The 24857-nt window shown below is 41.3% G+C and overlaps 1 protein-coding gene across 15 annotated transcripts in view; it reads right to left on the minus strand.

Moving 5' to 3' along the window:
* The window catches only part of FGGY (FGGY carbohydrate kinase domain containing), a 520049-nt gene that overhangs the window by 236535 nt on the left and 258657 nt on the right, over positions 1-24857 (minus strand). For all 15 annotated transcript variants that reach the window (XR_004276097.1, XR_004276096.1, XM_032301938.1 and 12 more), the window contains one exon: positions 19106-19221. Coding sequence is in view for 13 of the 15 variants with exons in the window: in XM_032301938.1 (XP_032157829.1) it covers positions 19106-19221 (116 nt within the window). In the remaining 2 variants the exon portion in view is untranslated. The remainder of the gene's footprint in view (positions 1-19105; positions 19222-24857) is intronic.

Raw genomic sequence — 24857 nt, forward strand, 5'->3', positions numbered from 1 at the left:
ACCAGGGAAAAACTTCTCTTTCCCAGCTTCCCTCACGGACGGTGGTATTCATGTAATATACCTCTGGCTTCACAATGAGATACACACAGAAGTGACCGGATGACGGGTCTGAGGGGACATCCCGAAATGGAAGCAGCCTCATTGAGCCCCCCACCCACACACACTTCTGCCCTTTGTTCTTGTCCTTTTCCCCCCTACAACACGGAGGCAAGACAATAAGACCAGAAAAGCCTTCCATGTGGTGAGGGGGTTAGGTGCAGAGAATTAAAAGAAAGGCAGTGAACTGGGGGACAGAGATCAGAGGGGAGAATGGTGCCAGAAGGGGAGGCCATGGTGCAGGGGTGGGGGGCTTTCTGTTTTGTGCCCCAAGAGCACTGGGAGAAATTGGGAAGGTTGATACTAGGGAGTCACGGGATTAGATTTTTATTATGAAAAGCACATGTTGGTGGCCATGTGCAAAATGGGAAGAACGCAAGTTTCTATTCAGTGAGACGTTTAAAAGCCTGTGGCACCGTCAAGGTGGAAGGTTCCAGGAACCCAAACATAGAGCATTTAATATGCAGAGACTGTGTGGACGACATGGGAAGCACAAAATGGCCAACATGTGGCCATTCCGATTCCGGTGGTCAGGGCAGAAGCTGGACGGGTGGTATTACTATTCACTACAATGAATAACACAGCAACTGAACAGCCCCTGTCCGTGCTTTGCAACCCGCAGGCTGTGCATAGCAGGGGACAATCACACAACAGGGCAGATTAATGATAAACTCATGACCGCTCCCCAGCAAGGCTCTCAGTATCACTCAACAACCCTCCAAGGTTTCTCTAGTCCTCTTGCTCCCCACCCCCCATTCTCTCTCTCAAACCCTTTCCACGCTTCTCAGACTTCTGACTCCCCAACTTCTTCACCACACTCTCAGATGATCATCTCACCTGCTTCACAGAGAAAACAGAGGCCACCCATAGAGAGCTCCTTCCACTTCCACTTCAAGCATAACCTCCCCTTCCAGGTCTGCCCTCATAGCCTTTTCCATAGTGCAACAGGATGACTACATCCCCACTTCTTTCTAGAAGCCATTCCTCTTATTTCCTCTGGAAACTCAGCATACTCTATCGTCTCTCTAGTATTTTGTCAATCTATTGCTCTACTACCCGAACATTTCCACCAGCTATTAGAGCTGCCCGAGCAAATCTCTCTCATCTTCAACCAACTGACCAAGAACAGGAAACTCCAACCACTTTCAGGCATTCTTTCTCCTCTAGCCACTGCCTCCATTTCCCTTTCTTTCCCTCCCAACCAAATTTCTTACAGAGATGTCTAAACTTGGCTGTTTTCTCAGCTAGTACTCTCAGTCTGGCACCCAACTGTCTTGGCTTGAATCCACACTAGCCAGCTGTGTGACTCTGGGTGATTAACTTCATTACGCCTCAATTCTCCTCTTCTGCAAAAGAGGGGAAAGAGACAACATTCCCTCATAACATTGTTGTTGCTACATGTTAATCCATATTAAGCACCTGGCACCAGGTCTGGCATCTAATAAATGCCTGGTAAATGTTTGCTGTAGTTTTTATTAAATTATCATTTGCTCCCAACCCTTATCTTCTACCCCACTGTCACAATATTATAATAAAGTGGGTGGCTTTCCCTGAGGTCTCTAAGTCACTTTATCAAATGGACAGTTTTCAGTCCTCATTTTCTTATCTCCCATTACTCCTTGGCATCCCAGCAGGCACCTGGCTTTTAAGTGCTGAGATTCCCTTTTCCCGGATCCTGTCTGCTAGACTCCTTCTACATGTACCCACAGCTCTAATACCATCAACACCAATGAGTTCCAAACCTCTATTTCCAGCCTCATGGCTCCAACTTCTTACTGCTTTCTCCAGGTCTTTGTTTGGATATCTTGGAAGCATGAACTCATGGCCTTCACCTTCTTTTACTTGTTTTCACTCTCCTCTGAACCATCTGTCCCTGAATGTATTCTCTAACACTTACTCATTCGTACATTTATCAATATCTATGGAGCACCTGCTACATTCCAGACTTTCCTCTATGTGCTATCTTGTCTTAGTAAATATTTGAGGGAGCTTGTAACTAGTACATAAAGATGAAATAAGGTCAGTGGGATTAAAGGCTAAATAAAACCACAGATGGGAACAAAATTAATTGAGGCAGGGTTAAACATATACACCAACGGCTTAAAAACCCACTACAGAGGAGTCTCAAATTTGCCTTAAATCTTCAAGCAGCCAAAGGGATGAGGATATCTTGTCAGTTACTTAATATAATGCCCATGAGAGACAGAGAAAATAAAGAAACTATTCAGAAAAACTAGGATAAACCAAAAATAATTTAGGTACTCAGACTGGACCAGATTTTTCCCATGAGACCTACCTTATGATGTATCTGTGTGAAGTCATCCTAACTACCGGATACTACTCAGATATTACTCAATGTGGCAGGTAAGTGAACTTAGACCCTCAGGGTTAAATAACTTGCTTGATACTAGTCACACAGCTGATAAATGGCAGCACCAGGATTCAAACTCATATCTATATGGCTCCAAAACCCATTTTCTTGCCACCACCCCAAAGTGCATTTCAAAAATAAATATCCCCACCCAGCAGCACCAAGATCTCTACATACAAGGTTCATAATAGGACAACACATGACACTGCAGAAACTCTGTATCTCAAAGATCCCCTGGCAGCTTCTGTACTTTCAATTTAAAGATAGATGCATGGTCCTTAGTAGAAAAGAATGGGGGGAGGGAAGCAGAACATGAAGTATTAATAAACATCGTAAGATCATTACCTGGTCCCTTAAGTAGCCTCTGAAGTAAGAGCAATGAGGAAAAAAAATTGCAAGAGGCTATTTTCCCCTCCTAATAGATTGTACATTTCAACAGCTAAAAGGATATGAAAATTTAACGGAATTTTTAATGTCTTTCTAGGTTTTACGATACCACAAAGAGATCATCTTTGTTCTCCTTGCCATGAGAACAGACGGGTGGTACGGGCGTTGGGGCCGTGACTCACCACCTCCTCATGCCCACAGAGGCTATACATGCAGCAGGCCAACTTCTGAGATCAATAGGGTTCACAACAACGCAGTATCTGCCAGCAAACCTTGGAGGGGCCATTAGTCAACCAGTGACCTGCCAACCTGACCACAGCAGCCTTCTGATGTGGATTCTCAGAAAGGTTAGCGCATGCTGGGAAACGGAAGAGGTCATGGGTACCTCACAATCAAAATCCACAGGACTGGGGTGAAGGGCATCACAGACGAGCTAGGAAGTCAGGTATAAGGGCTACCCTGAAAACCAAGGTCACTACCTACCGGCTACATGCCCAAGAGAAGCTTAGTAGAAGAGGCAGCAACTAGGACAGGCCACACACAGCAGACCAGGGCAGCCACTGGAAATGGCTGCCTTCCAAGAACACTGAACTAAATGACCTCTCAAGGACGGCAATGATGGCAAGAGGTCAGATTTCCAACTGGGGTCTGGATGCAAGTCTCAAGTTAGTAACTTTCAGAAAAGGGGAAAAATCCAAAACTGACTTGGAAATTTTTTTTTTTTTTTAAGATTGTGCTTATTTGACACAGAGAGAATGAGTACAAGTAGGCAGAGAGGCAGGCAGAGGGAGAGGGAGAAGCAGGATCCCCCCGAGCAGGGAGCCCGATGTGGGGACCAATCCCAGAACCCCGGGATCATGACCTGAGCCAAATGCAGACGCTTAACGACTGAGCCACCCAGGCGTCCGCTGACTTGGGAATTTTAATGTGAGTGAAGCACATGGCTTTGCAAGTGTCAATCTCTCTACTCACTCTCTGCCTGGCATTTCAGAGAAGCCAAGAGAGCTCTCATCTTCCGAAAGCCCTATCCTCAGGCCTCTTTTCTCTGTACCAGTTCAGAGCGAAGGAAGAAGGAACCTCTGAGATGGGCTTGCATCTTTTGTTATCTTCTTGAGTCAGCAAAGAGGAGGGGCTTTGGTGTCTCACGGATCTGAGTTAGGATCTAACTCCATGACTGATTCATGTGTTTGACTTTGGGCAGATTTCATCAGGTTAGACAACCTCAGACTGGTCAGCGGTTTTGTTTTCCACATTCACTAGATCTAAATTATCTTCTTTACCTGGGTCATTCTCCTGTGGATACGCTATTTTTTTTTTAAATTTTTTTCTGTCCATTGGCCCTTATAGATGTGAGACCTGGAATGGGACACAGAATTTCAGATATAATCTGACCAGAACTGAGGCTCTTGTTGACCTCGACCTGAACGTTGCAGCTCTATTAACACAGCCTAGCCTCAGGAGGCTCTGCAGCCTTGTGGTCAGAGATGGAGGCTCTAGAGAAGATGTATCTCTGGCTCCGTTACTTACTGTGTGACCTGAGCAATTTACTTAACCTCTCTGTGCCTCAGTTTCCTCATCAGTAAAGTATAATAGTATCTACCTAGACTGGCTAAGAGGATTAATAAGTTAATAGTTACAAAGCATAGAGAAGTGACTGGTACACAATAAGTACTCAGCTAATACTTATTGGTTCATTGCTCCTTGACAATCAGGCATTCTCTAAGAAATCAAGGCTACTACTGAGATTACGTATAAATTTTTGTTTCATTTTGTTTTTAATTGAGGTATAACTGACATAGAATATTATATTAGTTTCAAGGGTATAACATAATGCTTTGATATCTGTATATATTGTGAAATGATCACATTAAGTCTAGTAAACATCTGTCACCTTACTACAAATTTTTTTGTGATAAAGACTTTAAAGGTCTACTCTCATAGCAGCTTTCAAATATGCAATACAGTACTACTAACTACAGTTACCATGCTGCACATACATCCCTAAGACTCACCTGTACTAACTGGAAGTTTGTACCTTATGACCTCTTTCACCCATGTCACTGGTCCACCAACCCAGCCTCTGGTAACCACCATCTGTTCTCTTGTATCTATGAGCTGCTTTTTTTTTTCTTTTTAAGATTCCACATGTAACTGAGATCATATGGTACTAGTCTTTCTCTGACTTATTTCACTGTGTGTAATGGCCTCAAGATCCACCCATGCTGTCTCGCATGGCAAGACTTCATTCCCTTTGTACCTGAATAATATCCCACTGCACACACACACACACACACACACACACACACACACACACACACCCCTTCTTGATCCATTCATCCACTGATGGACATTATGTTTGCTTCTATGTCTTGGTTATTGTAAATAATGCCACAGTGAACATGGGAGGGCATGTGTCTTTTTGAATTAGTGGTTTTGTTTTCTTTAGATAAACACCCAGAAGCAGAACTGCTGGACCAGTTGGTAATTCTACTTTTAGCTTGTTGAGACCTCCCCCGTTTTCCACAGTAGCTGTGCCAGCTTGCACTCTCAGCAACAGCGCACGAGGGGTCCTCTTTCTCTACATCCTCACCAGCACTTGTTATTTCCTGTCTTTTGGATAACAGGCAATCTAACAGATGTAAGGTGGTATCTCATAGTGGCTTTTTATTTTTCATAGTGGATTTGATTTCATTTCCCTGAGGGTTAGTGATGCTGACCATCTTTTCATATACCTGTTGGCCATCTGTGTATCTTCTTTAGAAAAGATGTATTGTCCTTTTATTTTACTTTTAATTTACTTTATAACATATAGTCAGATCTTCTACCCATTCCTTCCATGAATTTTTTAATGAAAAGACATACCCTGATAAAAATTCACATTAATTTAACTTACCCTTCTAATCTGTTGTTCTTTAAAAACAATTTTTTTATTTTTTTGAGGGGCAACTGGGTGGCTCAGTCGCTTAAGTGCCTATTTTGGGGTCAGGTCATGATCTTGGGGTCCTGGGATGGAGTCCCATGTCAGATGCCCCTGTTCAGCGGGGGGTCTGCTTCTCCCCCCACCCCAGCATGCGCTTGTTGTGTGTGTGTCTCTCTCTCAAATAAAATCTTTAAAACTTTTTTGAATTATGGTATTTAATGTATTAATTATGGTTCCCTACTTTGTATCATTTACATATTTATTCAGCAAGTCCTCTATGTGTTCACTCAAGTTGCTAAATGAAAACATTATCAAGGGCAAGTTAAAAGGCAACGAATGTCATGTGTCTTGCCACTAGGGGCTCACAGAGACTTGAGATGAAGTCCTTTACCCATAGTCTTTGAGGTAGTTTCTCAGCCCTTTGGGAATCCATTCTGAATGTATCACTCATTCCAAGGTCCTCTTTTTTAACTAGGAGAAAACTGCTGGAAATTCCTCAAAAATGTGTAACACACAAGATACGTTTCATCTATGCCATTTTATCAGTAGTTCTCCAATTCAAACTCATTTATTTATTCAGTAATATTTAGTGGACAGCTAGTCTGTCAATCAACACATAAATACATACAAGAATAAGGTAGTGACAAGTACTGAGAAGAAATACAAGAGAACAACAATACTGCCGGGGCAGGGATGGGAGTGGTAGCTCACAGGGTGAGGAGGCTCTTCTCTAATGCATTTAACCTGAGATACAAACAAAGAGAAAGAGATAACCCTGCCACTATTTTGAGAAAAGCCAAGGCCAACAGAGGGCCATGTTAATGCAAAGGCTACACGCACCAGGAATTTGGGGAAACAGAACATCACTGTGGTTAGACAGTAAGTATGTGGACGCATGGCAAGAAATAAAAGAAAGGGAGTATAAGGAGAGAGCTATCACACAGGACTTTGAAGAGCATATCAAGGAATTTTTATTTATTTACTTTTTTGAATTGTAATAGAAAGCCACTGGAAGAATGTGGCCATGAGAGTAGCATCATCTGACTTACACTATTAAAAGAATAATCTAACTGTGGCAGCGAAAGGATTATCAGAAGGAAGAACATAATCAAGGAAACCAATTAAGAGGCTGGTACACAAATTCTGCAAGAGATGAGAGGACTTTGAACTAAGAAACTCACAGTGGGAATGGGTAGAAATGGCCTAATTCAGGATTCATTTTGGAGCCAAGCATCCAGGACTTGCTGGCGAACAGAATGTAAGATGAAAGAAAAGTATCAAGAATAACTTCTGGGTCTGGGTCCTGACTAAGTGGGAGAGCTATTGTACCTTTTATGGGAGAGGAGACAAGAAGAGGAACATGCTGGGTGGTTGGGCTGTGTGGGCAAATCAAGAGTTCTGTGTTGGATCTCCATCTCCAGCAGCCAGCCAGCCAGCCAGCATTTATTCAGAGGTGATGCTGGGCAGAGGAGATAGCACAAGCAGTCTGGTTAAGGATGTAAGAGCAGATGGACAAGATGTAAGCACGAGATGCTACTGGAGTTTCAACTATGCCCAGCAATCTCAAGGAGAGTATTCCTGCGAAAGCAATTTCAAGAAAAGACAACATCTGAGGTTAGGTTAGCAGAACTCATTCATAGTGAACCTGTGTGACTTCCTCACGACATTCTCTTTTATAATTATATGCATAAAAATCACAACCAAGATACCTTGTGTCATTAACGTGAAGCACACAGGTCATTTTTAAGGACCAAACTTTTGGAAAACTGGAAGCAGTAACTTATCTAAGCAGCGATTCAACCTTGCTCTCCAGGGCTCCGAGATCACATCTGCAACTTATTTTCTTAGTTGTGAATACCCAGCTGAGCATGAATATACAACACTGACTGAGATGTCAAAATACTTCCCTAGATTTTCCATTTCCTCTCAACCACATTCAATCTGAATGAAGCCAGTTCTATGAGATCATGATTTCAGCATCATCTTACAACCTGTTTCAAGTTTCTCAGCTCTAGACACAGTGGTCTTCCTTCACCATGCTTCCTCCTGCCACAGTCACTGCAAATGCTGTTCCCTCTAACCGAAACACTGTTCCCATCCTTCTTCTCTGAGTGAACGTGTATCAACCTCCTCTAAACATCCATTCCTCAAAAATTTTCTGTTTCCCTTACAAGGCCATATCCCATTACTACACACTCTGAAATTCCCCATGACCTATTCTTTGTGCCATTTATTTTAGTGCCGATCTTCTGACTGAATGCACTCTTTACTACACTGAAAACTTGGAGAAGGCAGGAACACTGTTGGTGTTGATTCATCATTATTCTACTAAAAGTAGCATGATGCCTAGCATTAAGTTAATGAGTGAGAACAACAACAACAACAAAAAAATGAGTGTTTTCTCTCTCTTTTTTTAAACAAAATCCTTAATATGATCTAATCTTTGCAAACTATTAACCAAACCTTCTTAGTTTATCCTCCTATGGATACCAGTATCAAAAGTCTTTTTAGGTTGCTCATAGAATTTGACATTAGGGGAGCCCAATATTAGCTCCCTTTATTGCTACAATTTTTATATAGTATTAAATTTTCTCATATCAATTAATTTAGCTACTATCTACTGGGGTCTTACCAGAAGTCAGACACTTTACATACATCACCACTCCATCATGAAGACTATGCAAGGTAGGTATTCCCACCTGTTTAATAGATGAGATCAAGTCTCAAAAAGACTTAGTGACATCCACAAGGTCATACAGTCAATAAGTGCTGATTCTGGGATTCGATTATAGGTCTTTCTATCTCAAAAGCTTCTAACTTCTGGTTTCCCCAAATGCAAATCTGGAATAAAGACTATTTTTCAAACTGGACAGGAAATCAGTGTGAGAGTGAATGAAAAGAAATATTCTTTTAAAGTCATAAAGCATTGTAGGAATATTAATCACTGAGTTTCTTAGCTCATTATCACCTATGTATCCTGTATTTTTTATTTACCTATGGATATGTGCCCTTTTGTTCATGAGAAAAAAGCTAAAGATTGCCAGTTATGGTGCCGAAGAACTTAGGAAAACCTATAATTCTGGTCAACGTAAGCTCTCAAGGAGGTAAAGACTGGAATGTGATTATATTTTGAAGCAGAAGTCTGATTATTTTATTATATGCTGCTTGGAACAAAAGCTGTGTGAACCCAAGGGTACAGCTCAGGAAAAAAACAAAAAACAAAACAAAACAAAATTCCCCAAAGTCAGAAGAAGCTGGCAGTAATTTTATGGCATTATTCATGGGGTACTAACTTTGGCAGACATGACCTATTACCTAGGGAGGAATCTGAGTTCAGAAGAACGAACAGTTATTAAGATAGTAAGAAGTGATGTTTTTTGAGGACTTAGTATGTGCTAGGATCTTTACCTGCATTATTTACTTTAATCCTCCTAATACACTAATTAAAGCTCAAGAAAATCAAGTACCTCAGCCAACAATACACACGGCAGAGCATGCATGGCTTGCAGATGACAGAGTCATCTCAACTCAGGCCCGACACTGGTAACCGATTCTCAGCCATTAAAATAGGCAACAGCTAATATAGTATTTTATTATTTTAATTTATCTACATCAGTAGCTTAGGAGCTTGACTGCTATATTCCTAGATCCAACTATCCCTGGTTGCTTGGGCGCAGTCCAATTTCTGCATTCGCAAGGCTGAAAAGTTGACTCTGGATTGGGTGAATTCACATATGTAAGCCCATCCCTCAGGGACATTATTCTGGTGCTTAGTCCCTTCCAAATGACAGTAACCAGATTGGTTAAATGACCAAAATTTGTTGGAAAAGGTAAGACAAGGATAGGTGACACAGAGTACTGGATCAGCTACAGGACTGGGGCACCGGGAGACCCGGTCTCTGGTCCCAGCTCTATCACTAAAGGGCTCTAAGATCAAGGAAATTCAACCTACCTCCCTGAATCTTGGGTTTTCATCTACAAAATGAAGACGTGAGAGCAAAATCTCTATGATCCCTTTCAGCTCTGCTATTCTCTGACTGCCCAGCAGTAAGAGAAGTTGGAAGCTGATCTCACTTTTGGGGGGCTTCCAATTATCTTCCAGATGCCATACTGAAAGGAAGAGCAGTTCCATGAAACCTTATACACAGCAAGCCTTCTGAAAGCCATTACCTTACAGCACGATGTGGTCATCACTGCTCCCTTGCCCTCCTGGCTCTGCATGGCTATTCCTGGAAGGGTTAGCAACTGAAACAGTACTTCTGGGAATCTAAGAGTGGCAGTGGTGGTTGGGGAGGGCACAAAGACTTTTTTCAGGCCCAAAAGGCAGGGAACAGAATGCTGAGAGAGTAAAGATGCTTGTATTTTTGGTGCCAAGATACATTTAAAAATGATAACAACTAACAGGTCTCTAGGCTTTGTAAACCACATGTCCTGTGCTATGTGGTATCTCCTTTCGACCCCCTCCCCACCCAGCAAAGCTCTATGGTAAGGAGGCAGTTAACAGGTACTGGATGTGATTAGAGGAAAGAAACAGACCTGGTGGGCACATGCGCGCGCACACACACACACACAATCATCTTCACAGGAGCTACAAAACTTCTAAAACTACCCACAATTTTATTTAGAGCATGGGCAAGAGTAATAATTAGAACTACCTCTTGGGAGGAATGGAGAAAATTTTGTGTCTCCAACCAGTGGCCCCTTCTTTAAGGAAGGACAGAAGCTCCATTAGAAATGAAACCCAGTTCCTTGGGGCACCTGGGTGTCTCAGTGGGTTGAGCATTCGACTCTTGAGTTCAGCTCAGGTCATGATCTCAAAGTCATGAGATAGAGCCCCACATAGGGGCATATGTAGTATGCAGAGTCTGCTTGGGATTCTCTGTCCCTCTGTCCCTCCTCTCACAAATAAATAAATAAATCTTAAAAAAATAAAAAGAAATTAAATCTAGTCCCCTCTCCTTTCCCACCCTAGGTCCACTATGCTCCAGCCACATCCAGAAATTCATGCACACTTAGTCTTCTGTGCCTCCATGCCTTTGCCTGGGCAGTTTCTCCTGCCTTAAAAATCATGTCCCACGTGAACTACTACTCATAATTTTTGGACATCTCAAATGCCATCTCATAAGAAGACTTCCTTCATACCACCTCCAGTCGTGACTTTCTACTCTGCTTGCCCACAGTATTTTGAACATGGCTAGACTTACTGAAAAGCAAGAAAAACACTGAGAATATTAATTTGCCTGTTCCCTAGATATGAGATGTCCAAGGGCATGGACCATGATGAGTATAGTTTTATATCTCCCAAATTTAGTTTAGTGCCTGGCACATAAGAGGCACTCAGTAGTGTGGCTGTTTGGATGGATAAATGATTGGATGGATCACTAACATGAAGACCTCTAGGTCATTCTCCATTAGGCAGAAGTCTTATTTTAAAAGATAAAATAAGACAGTACAAAATTCAGAGGATATGAACTTGCCTCAGACACTGAAAAGACCTTATTCTATCACCTGGATAGGAATGAGAAGGGTAATAAGAAAAAGTGGGGTCAGACCAAACACCCAGGGTGAAGGGCAAAGACAAAGCCTAGTCCAGGGCACCCAAAGGGATGGCCACCCCCAGAACATGGGATCTAGTGATGTGAGAGGCCCCATAAATCCTAGAAAATGCTGGGATTACCTGTGTCCAAAGATTTCTCCAGACCCCCCAAAATATATTACTAAAAAAAGGCACCAGCCTCTCATGATATCAAGGTAGAGCCAGCAGTTGAGCAAAATTCTAAACGGAAAGTCTCATATTCTAAGGAATGAATGGATAAATCCTCGCAAACATATCTAGTTCTACCGGGAAAATTCAGATCATTGGGTATTAATAGCCATGAAAGGATTTTTTATAATACCCACAACTACGGATGATAGGATATCCCTGGATTCAGGCTCCCAACGCTGGCCATGATGTCTATCACTGGTAGAAACCCCTTAGGCCCATTTCCACATGCCAATTTCCTTTTCTCTCCCTCACAGTGGAGCAACATTCATAATGAGCACTTTCACCTCTTACTTGCATACTCTTACATATTCCATCCATGGGAAGAAGATCACTTAGCTGATCCATGAGGCTTGAAGAAAACCAACCTCCCTGGGCCATTTTAACAAGGAAAGGGTGCCACTGCTCTGACATGGAGTCAGTGCAGGCTTGGCATGGGTCTCTCTTCTTGAACTACCTAGATCCAGGCCAGCAGGCTCTTTCAGTTTGTGAAGTAAGCAGATCAAGGTCCCAAGCAAGCCCAGCCAGGTCTCATCTCTTTGTGGGAGCTCCTTGGCCTACGGATGAATGGATTAGGTAGGTGTCATGTGGGTCCCAAGGTCTAGCCATGTTCCGAAAAGAGGTAGGATTTCTCTACTGTGTTCTTTAATTCAGTACTGCACTTTGCTTCAGCTGGCTCTGAGAACTGTTCTCTATTGTTCAGACTTTATTTCTCTTTTGTTCATTTATTTTTTTATTATGTACGTCAGTCACCATACTATATACATCATTAGTTTTTGATGTAGTGTTCCATGATTCATTATTTGAGTGTAACACCCAGTGCTTCACGCAATCCATGCCCTCCTTAACACCCATCACTGGGCTCACCCATCCCTCCCACCCCCTTCCCCTCTAAAACCCTCAGTTTGTTTCTCGGAGTCCACAGTCTCTCATGGTTCATCTCCCCCTCCAATTTCCCCTCTTCATTGTTTAGACTTCAGAGCAGACCAGTGGTGAATACTGGGGCAACAATACCTTCAACCCATACTTGTGAGGAGTCATGAGTCTTTGTCTCCAGGGTGAAGCCTACATGATAAAAATATCTCAAATGCAGCATTAGTTAACTGCAGGGTTACCTGACTCTATGGAAAAGCAATAGTCCTAATCTTCTTAAAGTAAGTTTGCTCATTTTTTGTTTGTTTTCCATCAAGGAGTTTGAAATTATTTCCTGTCATGGAAAAGTCTCAGAGAAATGCTACAGGAATGAGGCTGGACCACAACTATCACTCAGGGTTGTGTGTCCTCCACAGAGTCCTTTCTCAAGTGGCAAATATATTCATGACAAAAGTCATGTGAACACTGAAATTATGAAATGAAATCACTGCCTGTCACCTAGTAATGTCACATAATTCAAAAACAATTTATAGAGAATACGTAAGTACCTTGGACAACTGAGGCCAAAAAAGGAATTGTTTATCAAATCTGTCATTCAAACATATATTCACTCATTCACCAACTATTTCGTCAGTCTCTACTACATGCCAGATAGTAGCCAGTGGCCTATGCCTAAAAGAGTCTCCCAGAGGAAGAGAAAATAAGTTTAAAAAGGTAGCCTTCCTGCCCCGAGGGAATGGTCTTCTTTCAGGGATGCCTATCTTCAACTTTGCCTCTCACTTAAGTTAGGAAGTCCTTCTACCTGAGCTTGTAAGTCTGTTTTTTGCCTGATTTTCCTGACCCCACATAATGCAGGATCTGGAGGCTAGCACATTACATCCTTATACATAACAAAGCTCTTTCTGTAATGCAAATAAGCACTCTGTAATTCTGCCTTGTGCACAGGAGTTTCTATGAAGTGGCCTGCCCCAATAACACAGGGAAGTACTCTGCCCAGGAAGTAAAAAAGCAACTGGGATGTGCTGAAAGAGAGCCTGGATAATGGATGAGAGCAGGTGGGATGCCGCTTGTCTTCCTAAGGGTCCTTTCTCCCCACGGATCTCTTCCTTCCTGTTGCTTTTGAGAGCTATGTAGGATTAGATGGGTGACCAGCAGATGATTCACGTGGAACTGAAGGTCAACATTTATTGGCACAGATCGTTTTATTGGACTATGGGTAGATGATTCCCTGCAAGACACTGGGTTGGAGTGTTTCCCATCAACTCTGAACATTCAATAGTTCGTCAGTATAGTTTCAATTGTGAAGAAATGTCTACTATATTCTTTTGATTCACAAAACTATTTTTCACCTTACTTTGTATAAATGTTCCCTAATCAAACCATCCAAATACCTCCTTGAAAGAAGGCATTAGGTGGTAACATTTTAGCTTTGAAAATTTGCATGTAAGTTACTTAAAACACTGTAAATTTCTTCCCCTGTCCTTCAAATGTACCATATAAATATTGCATTTCATCCTTAACTTACACTCCATCAATAATTTATTTCATAAATATCCCTCCGTAAGACCATCAGTTGCTGAGGTGTTCAGTTTTCGGGGAAAGCATTTATTTACTGCACGAGCCCAGGAAGGCTGGTAAAGACTTGGCTAAAAGCTCCACATGGAGCGAATTATGGTAATTGTATTAATGCTCAAATCCACGAAGCTCTGCTCAAATCTGCTAAAAGGTTTTGCACTTTATTGCCCGCATCTTGACGGGCAATGAGTCCACTAGAAATGTTTAACACTTCACAGGGAAGCTTCCGAGACGCATTTCTCATAGTTACAAGAATTACTGAAGAATCTCTGGAGGTATCTCCCAGAGCAATCTCTGAAAGTCACAACTGAGAGTTAACAACCTCTTTACTATCTTCCACTTTTGAATCAGACTGAAACTACAAATTCAAGTCACCAGAAATGAAAATCAAAGGAAATATCACACAAATAATTTTGATGAATGGGTAAGTTTTAATTCATGTACAGCAATATTCTGGTTAATGATATGTCTCCTTAGGACATCCATTAAAAATCCATTAACGTAACAGGCTAAATCTAATAAAGTTACTCTGGAAATCTTCTGCTAGATTAACACTATGGATTTTTAACGAATATTTCCTGTAGGTATTGCTCTATTAGCAAACCTAATATACTAATTAAACATGGGTTTTGTGTTAGGGCTGGGGGGAGCAGCAAATGTTAACATTAAAAAAAAAAAATCAGAGTTGAAGTTGGACCCAAGTCACCAAAGATATTATTAAAATCAGTAAATACCATTATAGCTTTTAAAAGCAAAAAGTGCCAACCTACCAGGACCAGCCATCTCAGGTCAATTTATTTACTTACTAACCACATAGTATTTGAGCTACTGAAGTGTACCATCCCCTACGCCGGGACTGAAGACACAAAGGTAAATTAGTGAAAGTCCTGAAGTCAAGGAGCTCACAGTCTAGTATAGAATCAAGACACATACAGGTAATCAAAGTGTACTACACTAAGATACAGTTACTACATCATGAGAACACTCAGAAGGAACAACCAAATTTAGGGGATGGGGGGGCACATGTAACTGAAGTTTAAGTCTGTGTTCCAGTAAGATATTAGCTCCTTCTAGGGCCTCCCATTGGGAGTGTTTACCATTTATTTTATTACTTCTGCATGGGGTTAGATGAGATTATTTATCAAATTTTCATCTGCAAACAAAGTAACATTATTTTTGTCACAGACCGTGAGAATTACATGCAATAAGGTCTGCAACAGCACAGAGAAATGTGCTTGAAATATAGGAGGGAAGAAGCAGGGTTAGTGCTTATTTGTCGCCTTCCATTCATAGGTACATAATGGATATTAATTGGAAGTCAATATAGCAACATGGCTCTGGATTCTGCCTCTACCTCTTGCAAACTGTGCAACCATCATTTAAACACTTTTCCCTTTTCTGACCGTTGGTTTCTTTAGCTGTAGAAGAGGATAAATAAAAACAACTCCATTACATAGTTTTTAAAAATCGACAAAGATAATGGTTAAAATGCAATAGTATCATGTCTGAGAAGCAGTAAACTATTAGTTTTAACTGCTACTATTAATTATGCCTTCATGGGTAAGAATTTATGGTATGAGACTTGTCTAAGTTCACACCATTAGTGCCAGAACTAGAACCACTCTAGCCCCCGGTTCAGTGTTTTAGACCCATCTTGCCTGTACCCCTCAATTATAAGACAAGAGACCTTCTCTTGGTTCTCAGTCCTGGTGGTTCTCCATCAAGGCAGCAAGCTCCTGGGGTGCTTCTAGAACAGCAGCCTAGGAACTCAGGACTTGATGTCCCTGCTCTAGCTCTAATGACCAGTGCACTCATACCCTGGTGCTATGGGCTGAACTGTCTCCAAAATTCATATGTCAAGACCCTAATCCCCAATGTGACTACACTTGGAGAGAGGATGTGTAAAGAAGTAATTAAAATTAAATGAGGTCAAAAGGGTAGGGCACTGGGGTGCCTGGGCAGCTCTGTCAGTTGAGTGTCTGATTCCTGATTTCAGCTTAGGTCATGATCTCATGTGAGATTGAGCCCTGTGTTGTGCTCCGTGCTCAGCAGGGAATCTGCCTGTGAGTCTCCCTCTCCCTCTCCTCCACCCCTCCTCCACTTATACTCTCGGTCTCTCTCTCTCTCTCTCAAATAAATAAATCTTTAGGAAAAGGGTGGTGTGCCCTCAGAGAAGAGGCACTAGTGAGGCACTCTCTTGAGTACAGTCTCTTCACATGTACAAAAAAGAGATCACATGAGCACACGGTGAGAGGCAGCTGCCAACAAGCCAGGAAAAGAGGCCTCAGAACTAAACTTACCTTGTTGGCACTTCCCAGCCTCCAGAACTTGAGAAATAAACTTCATTGCTCTAAATCACTTAGTCTGTGGTGTTTTGCTACAGCAGCTTCACAGATTGAGACACCCAGGACATCTCTTTGCCACACTTTTGTCTTCACTCTTGCCTCCCGTCTCCACACCAGCAACTGTGTTTGTGTCTCACACATTCCGTCAGCAGATACTCAACGTCACCTGTGCCAAGACACTTGGGGTAAGGTGCAGTGATCCCTGCCCTCCGGAAGCTTCTGGTTTAGCATTGGCTTCCTGTGTGGCTGCCCATTCTCTCTGGTGAACCGGAAGCACTGTCTAAAAACCCAGCCCTGTTGGCAGGAGTCCCAACACTCCAGCCTCTAGTCACCTCACTCATCCCCCAGAATAAAAGTCTCACCCTATTTCTCAGTTGATGTCCAAGCTGCTGCTTGCAAATGGGTGGAACACCCAAAATTTCAAAGCCAACCAGCATATGACTTATGGTATTAACACCTTTATACACCTTGTGAAGTTATACTCCACTTATCAACTGAGATCCCATCATACCTTTCTTCTGTTCAGGTATGTGTACTTGTTCCAGTCTAGCTGATACTGACTTTGGGGGCTAAATCCTGGACTACTGTGTAATCCCACTGGAGGCCAACCATACAGACACACCAGCTCCCTTAGTCTCATATATCCCAATAGTCAGTGTGCTTTGGTATCAAAGTGTGGAGTTAGAGACCCCAGTTCTAATACTAACTCAACAACTTAATGGTGGACAAGGAACTGAATCCCAGTTTTCCCATTCACAAAATGGGAATAGCTATTACACCAAAAGGTTTGTGAGGGCCACATGAGATGACGTACATAAATCAACTACCAAAGGACTCAGAATATAAATGATGATGAATGGCTGCTGCTTTGTTTTCTTCTTCTCTTCTCTGGTTCCAACCTCCTCCCCTTCTCTACCAGCTCAGATATAGACGTGACTTCAGTAGAGCCACAGAAATCCCAGAATGACTCTTGCTGCATACTACTCTGTTCTTTTACCCAGACTTAGCAATTAGCAGTTGAAGAGACCACAGACAACCAAGTTAAGCTATCTACAACATAGCAGGATAGGTGCTGCTTGAATCTTTCATGTTTCTATCCTTAAACTCTTGCCCTTCAATAGATGGGTCATGAGGATTTCCCCAGAACAAAGTTAAACTGAAATGACCTACCATGTGACTTGCTTATCAAGGGCAGTCAGAAACTGTAGCACACAGCAGTTTTTCCCCAATATTTAACAGCACAACTCTCAAGTTTTAGCTGGCCACGTTCATGGACACATGGCTGCCCAGCCCATGCCACAGTCCTCAGCCACCCTTGCAGCCTCATGGGGCCGTAGTGCTGGTTAATGGGATGTGATCAGAAATGATGTGGCTCATTCTCCAGAAGAATGGAGATGGATTCCTCTCGTCCTTTTCATTCCTCCCACTCACTGACTGGGAACTGATGGAAACTGGAGTGACTGACTTGGACCCAAAGTTGGAGGCCATGTTGTGACAATGACAGAGCTGACCTGATAGTCACTTCCCTCTATGCTATTACGCCAAAAAAGGGAATTACCTTCCATTTTGTATAACCCACTGTCCTTTTCATTTTACTGTTACAAGACCTTAGCTTAAACACGAAACGGTATGGAAGGATTTCTATTTAATTAGGGATAACTGCCTGCCTGATGACAGCTGACTGCAACTGCAAGAAGTAACTACAGGAAATCAACAACTTCCTGTGAAATGAACATGCCAACCTTTAACTGTCAAATGCCAGCTCCTGTTATATGTATGTACCCAGCATCGCAACGCTTTCACCAAGGAAATCCCTCCTCGTCAACCACATCTTTATTAGCTGGCCACATAAAATGACGTCTGGGACTCTAAGGCCTGAGTCAGAAATCATGCTGTACACCTCATGCTGTAGTTTATTCTCACTTTTATCTTTTCAATTGTTTTTCTTTCTGTTCATGGCCTTGTCTGGTTCTTTGAATCTAATGCACAAAGCATCTTCCCAGCTGATTGGGAACAATCTATATACACCCTCTTGATTATGCTATTCCCAGCTACTCCATGTGACTGTCTTCCTCAATCTAGTCCAATGTCTACAATTCTATATTTCAATGAAGACCTCCACGCAGTTCCTATGAGCCCCAACACAAGGCCCAACTGGATATGGTCTATGGTCTACCCATCACAATAGACTCATTTCTCTTAGAAAAACAGGGCTGAGTCTCTGCATTCCTTTTCTTTTCTTTTCTTTTTAAAATTTACTTGAGAGAGAGAGAGCACATGAGCAGAAAGAAGGGCAGAGGGAGAAGGAGACTTCCTGCTGAGTAGGGAGACCAGATGGATGTGAAGGTTGACCCCAGGACCTTGAAATCAAGACCCGACCCAAAGGCGAACACCTAACCAACTGAGCCACCCAGGTGCTCCTCTTTTTTATTTTTTTAAAGATTTTGTTTACTTATTTGAGAGAGAGAGAGAGAAAGAGAGCGAGCACACAAGTGGGGGGAGAAGCAGAGGCAGAAGGAAAATGACAAGCAGACTCCACACTGAGCAGGGAACCTGACACAGGGCTCAATCTCAGGATGCTGAGAACATGACCTGAGCCAGTCATACACTTAACTGATGGAGCCACCCAGGCGCCCCCTGAATTTCTATTTATAAAAAACAAACAAACAAACAAACAAACAAACAAAAAGACAATATCCTCACACACACACACACACACACACACACACACACACAATTACTCTCCAGATGTTTTCATTTTGTTTGCTTTTTACCTATTTTGTTGTAATTATCTGCAACAAAATCTTCCAATCCAATCATCTTCCAGAAACTGTCATCCCAGCCTTTCTCGGCAGAGTATGTCCATTTGCACACCAGGGAGCAGAGAGACCTAAGTAAATGGGAGAAAAGTAGAACCAATAACATAAGTCAGGCTTCCTCTATATTTCACCAACTACCTACCCGGATATCTGCATTAGTGTTAAAGAAGTAGAATAAATCAAAGTAAGTAATTACACACCCCTATTCAGATACAAAGTCTCCCTTTCTGCCTGGGCATGCGTTGGTGGTTGTGGGGCTGAGTGATGGGTAAATGTGTTCGTGATCTACTCTGTTTTGTGCATGTTTAAAATTCTCTATAATAAAAAAGGTAAAAAGAAATTGAGAAAGTAGCTGGTGTACTTTTACAGCCTAAAGCAACATTTAACAGGAGGAAGACTGGAATGCTGGAAGGTACTTTCCTCTCCAACTTTATTTCTCATACATTTACCCTTAGTATTCTACATTCCAGCAATTAAAAAAAAATCATTTGCAGCTTTCTTGAACAAAAAAATTCTTGCACATTTCTGTGCCTTTGCCCTACTCCTTTTTGTTTGGAAAATTTTCCCAGCTTATTCCCCCTAGTAACTCAAATACTTCTCCAGCCTAGGCTGAGTTTCCACTGACTTCAACATCGGCCATAGAAGCTTCTTTCAAGGAGTTCTCCAAAGGCAAATGAAATAAAAGCAAAAATGAACTTTGGTGGGGCACCTGGGTGGCTCAGTGGGTTAAAGCCTCTGCCTTTAGCTCAGGTCATGATCCCAGGGTCCTGGGATCGAGCCCCACATCAGGCTCTCTGCTCAGCAGGGAGCCTGCTTCCTCCATTCTCTCTCTGCCTGCCTCTGTGTCTACTTGTAATCTCTGACTGTCAAATAAAATAAATAAAATCTTTAAAAAAAAATGAACTTTGGGAACTTCATCAAGATAAAAAGCTTCTGCACAGCAAAGGAAACAATCAACAAAACTAAGAGGCAACCCACGGAATGGGAGAAGATATCTGCAAATGACACTACAGAAAAAGGGCTGATATCCAAGATCTATAAAGAACTTCTTGTACTCAATACTCAAAAAACTAATAACCCAGTCAATAAATGGGCAGAAGACATGAACAGACAAAAGACATACAAATGTCTAACAGACACATGAAAAAGTGTTCAACATCACTAGCCATCAGGGAAAAACAAATCAAAACCACAAAACCTTATACCAGTTAGAATGGCAAAAATCGACAAGGCAAGAAACAACAAATGTTGGAGAGGTTGTGGAGAAAGGGGAAACCTCTTGCACCATTGGCGGGAATGCAAGTTGGTGCAGCCACTCTGAAAAAGTATGGAGGTTCGTCAAGATGTTCAGAACAGAGCTACCCTATGAGCCAGAAAATGCACTATAGGGTATTTACTCCAAAGATAAAGATGCAGTGTAAAGAAGGGGTACATGCACCCCAGTGTTCACAGCAGCAATGTCCACAATAGCCAAACTATGGAAGGAGCTGAGATGCTCTTCAATAGATGACTGGATAAAGAAGATGTGGTTCATATATACAATGGAATATTACTCAGCCATCAGGAACAATGAATACCCACCATTTGCACTGACATGGATGGGACTAGAGGGGATTATGTTAAGTGAAGTAAGTCAAGTAGAGAAGAACAATTATCACACAGTTTCGCTCATATGTGGAACATAAGCAATAGCACGGAGGCCCATGGGGAAGGGAGGGAAATCCAAAGGGGGTGAAATCAGAGAGGGAGACGAACCATGAGAAACAATGGGCCCTGAGAAACAATCTGGGGGTTTCGAAGTGGGAGGCGGGTGGGGGGGAAGAGGTAAGAGGGTGATGAGTATTGAGGAGGGCATGAGCTGTGATGAGCACTGGGTGTTATATTTAACTAATGAATCACTGAACACTACATCAAGAACTAATTATGTACTATACAGTGGCTAACTGAACATAATTAAAAAAATAAAATAATTACCCAAAAAAAGGCCAGGGTCCTTTCATTCCCTGAGGTGTTGTGTGAGCAGCTTGCAACTCCCAGAATAACTTGTCACCATCAGGCAAGCTGACCTACCAGCCCACTAGGGGTGGAGGATGTACTTTGTAGGATTACAAATGCAGGTAGGGGGCTGCGGCGACACTAGCAGGCTGAGCTGTGTCACAGATGGGCAGCCAGGGAGGAGTGCAGTCCCCAGGGAGAAGAGGCCACTGGCTCTTTGTTCTCTGGAGCCAGAGTGCCAGGGCAGACATTCCTGGGCCTTCACTGCTCTCAGGTTTGTTAATGCCGAACAGACTGTAACATCCAGGTGTAAGCTGAAAGAGGAAGCGATCGGTGAGCAGGGAGAACAAAAACGATATCTAAGTTCAGGGACTAGTTCACATGAGAGTGGTTTCCAGGAAACATGTATAGGAGGCAGGTCACTCTGAAGAGACAATGGTGAAGCCACAGGGACTGAGCATCACAAAGGGACACAGAGGGAGCTCAGAAGGAAGCAAGAAAGACTTTCTGAATGAGAACCACTGATTTTCAGTTTTCTATTTAAAAGTTTCTGCAGAAGGACTAAAAAGAAGATCAGTGGCACTGTTGAAATTCAAATGAATGATCTGGAAGACCAAATGAACAACATATCATACTACCCAGAGCAAAGACAGGAAGAGAGAAATGATGAGAGAACAAAGAGGCGTGGAGAGCAGATCCAGTAGCGTAACATGAGAATAACTGGAATTCCAAAAGGGACTTGTTTTTTTTTAAGAGAAAAGGAAAAATTAAAAAAGATATACACACCCAAAAAAAGATGAAAAGAGATGCTATAATTAAATGAATACAGTACCAATTTTGGGTTTTGTTTTTTTGTTTTTTGTTTTTTAAATATACTGAGCTGAAGCAAGATTTAAGCTTGCAGATTAAAACTCTCATTAAGTCCAGGAAATGAATCCAGGAAATACTTGAATTTCAAGCGTAAACATAAAATTATACAAGCTTCCAGACAGAAAGAATAAGTTACTGCAAAGGCAAGAGATTCAGACTAGCTAAGGAATTCTCATCTACACCTCTGGAATGTGAAGGACAGCAGGACAACGTACAGACTATTAAGAAAAATGATCCAAGAATCCTATGCCCAGACAAAATATTATTCAGCTGTCAGGCCAAAAGAAAAACATTTTCAACATGTGAGGATTCAAAAAGCAAACTTCCCATATACGTGCTCTGAGGACAACACTTGAGAATGAACTTAAACAAAAAACAAGTGATTCACATAAGGAAATCAAAGACCAGAGGAGCCAGCGGTGGTGAGCACTGACGTTCACTCTCCATATGTGTGCACACACATATGTGCACATACAGACACATATTTAAATCTACATAGATCATGATAAATAATGTAAGCAGGAATTTGGAATGCTAACTTTTCCTGGAACACCTTCCTGCTATAGAAGGAAAAATCTAGTAACAGCCCGGAAGTGAAAATACTGTGAGCAGAACCTCAGACCCAGAAACTAAAGAAGGGGTACACAGAAGAAGTACGCAGACACATGCATATGTAAGTCTGGACAGAACGCTAAGTTTAGTACGGAATGAGAAGGTAATTTCTAAAAGAAACAAAGAGCTTAGTAGAACTCTCAAAATAGCAAGGAATAAAAAAAGAATAAAGAGAAAGATGTCAATGAAACCAAACTAAACCAATCAAAAGGGAAATGGAAAGAGGGTACTGGAATACAAATAGAAAATAAAAATACCATAAAAAGAATAGTCACTTATTTCAGTTATCACAACAAATGTGAACAGGCTGAATTCCACATGTGGTTAAAAGAGAACAGTAATCACATTGGGGTAAAACTGAGTTGCATCTTGTTTACAATACAGATTTTCTTAATGTGATAAAAAGATTTTTTATAAAAAGGTCAACAACAAGGTGTGCCTGGGTGGTGCAGTTGGTTAAGTATCTGACTCTTGGTTTAGGCTCAGGTTCTCATCTCAGGGTCATGAAATTGAGCCCCCCATCAGGCTCTGCAGTCAGCATGGAATCTGCTTGGGATTCTCTCTCCCTTTCCCTCTGCCCTTCCTCTACCTTCCCCCTGGCTCTCTCTCTAAAATAAATAAATAAATAAATAAACCTTTTTTAAAAGGCCAACAAAGAAATAACAAACACATTTTTTTTAAAAGATATTATTTATTTATTTGTCAGAGAGAGAGAGGGAGAGAGAGCGAGCGAGCACAGGCAGACAGAGTGGCAGGCAGAGGCAGAGGAAGAAGCATGCTCCCCGCCGAGCAAGGAGCCTGATGAGGGACTCGATTCCAGGACGCTGGGATCACGACCTGAGCCGAACGCAGCTGCTTAACCAACTGAGCCACCCAGGCGTCCCCAAACACAAATTTTTAATATGACAATTTAAATATCAAAGTAGAATACAAGATCAAAAATATTAGCCAAGTCTAAGAAGGGCATTCTATAATGACAAAATACTCCATCTGAGAATATTATTGCACATTAAATCTCATGAATGAAAAACACAATGCGAAATATATAAAACAAGAGCTCCCAGATTAAAAAAGAAAAAGCCACTTGAAAAGAGAATTTATTTAAAGATTTTACTGCACTTTCAGAATTTAAGGAAATAGGTAAACCAAAAGAATAATAATATTACTATTGAGGAATTAAAGGACTCAAATACAATCAGTAAGCTAAACTCTGAATGTTCACATAGGGCAAGAGAAAGGGAGAACATTTTATAATACAAGCAGAGACTAGATAGGCAAAATGGTATTTTACAAAGAAATTTTGAGTTTAAAAGTTTTTATTAGAAATGAAACAAGTCTGAAAATTAATAACCTAAGCAGACAACTTAAGAAATTATGAAAAACAAAAATAGATTAAATTGAAAAAAAGATCAAATGGCGTAGTAAAGATAAAAACATATGAAAGATATAACAAGATAAAATTCCAGTAATCAAAGAGCCAAAACATGATTCTAAGAAAAGACAATACGAAAATCAAACAAACAAACAAAAAAACCTCTGGTAAATTAAGGAAGGAAAAAGGAGAGAAGGGAAAAAATAACAAATATCATGAATGAAAATGGGGGATATAACTACAGAAAAAGCAGATATTAACAGAAAAAAGAGATTAAGTAAATAACATTATGTTAGCACATTTCAAAATTTAGATGGGACAGATAATTTACTAGAAAGACAGAACTTACCAAAACTGACTCAAGAAAACACAACAAAACCGTAATAAACTTATTACCATTAAAAAAAATAAGCCACTAGTTAAAAATTATCCTTCAAATAAAATTTTAAGCCTGCATGGTTGTACCAGAAACTATTAACAAATGTTCAAGGAACAAAGCACTCCACGTTATTTCAAAGACTAGAAGAAGAAATGCTCCCTAAGATATTTATGAAGGTAGGATAACTATATTATAAAACCAAACAAAGAGAGCATAAGAAACAAAAAACAGAGGCCACTCTCACATTACGAATGAGGGCATAAAAATTCTAAGCAAGATATGAGCGAATTTTACATAAAAATAAGAAAAAAGTACATCATGAACAACATTCCAAAACATTTTAATAACTGAAGATCTATGCATGTATTCTGCCCTAGTATTTTATTAAAGGAGGGAAAAATGATCAATTCATACTGAAGGAAAAAAAAGCATTTGAAGGAAAAAAAGCATTTGATGAAATTAACGGCCACATCAAGATA

This window comes from Mustela erminea, chromosome 10 (genome assembly GCF_009829155.1).
Source record: "Mustela erminea isolate mMusErm1 chromosome 10, mMusErm1.Pri, whole genome shotgun sequence".
NCBI classification, from domain to species: Eukaryota; Metazoa; Chordata; class Mammalia; order Carnivora; family Mustelidae; genus Mustela; species Mustela erminea.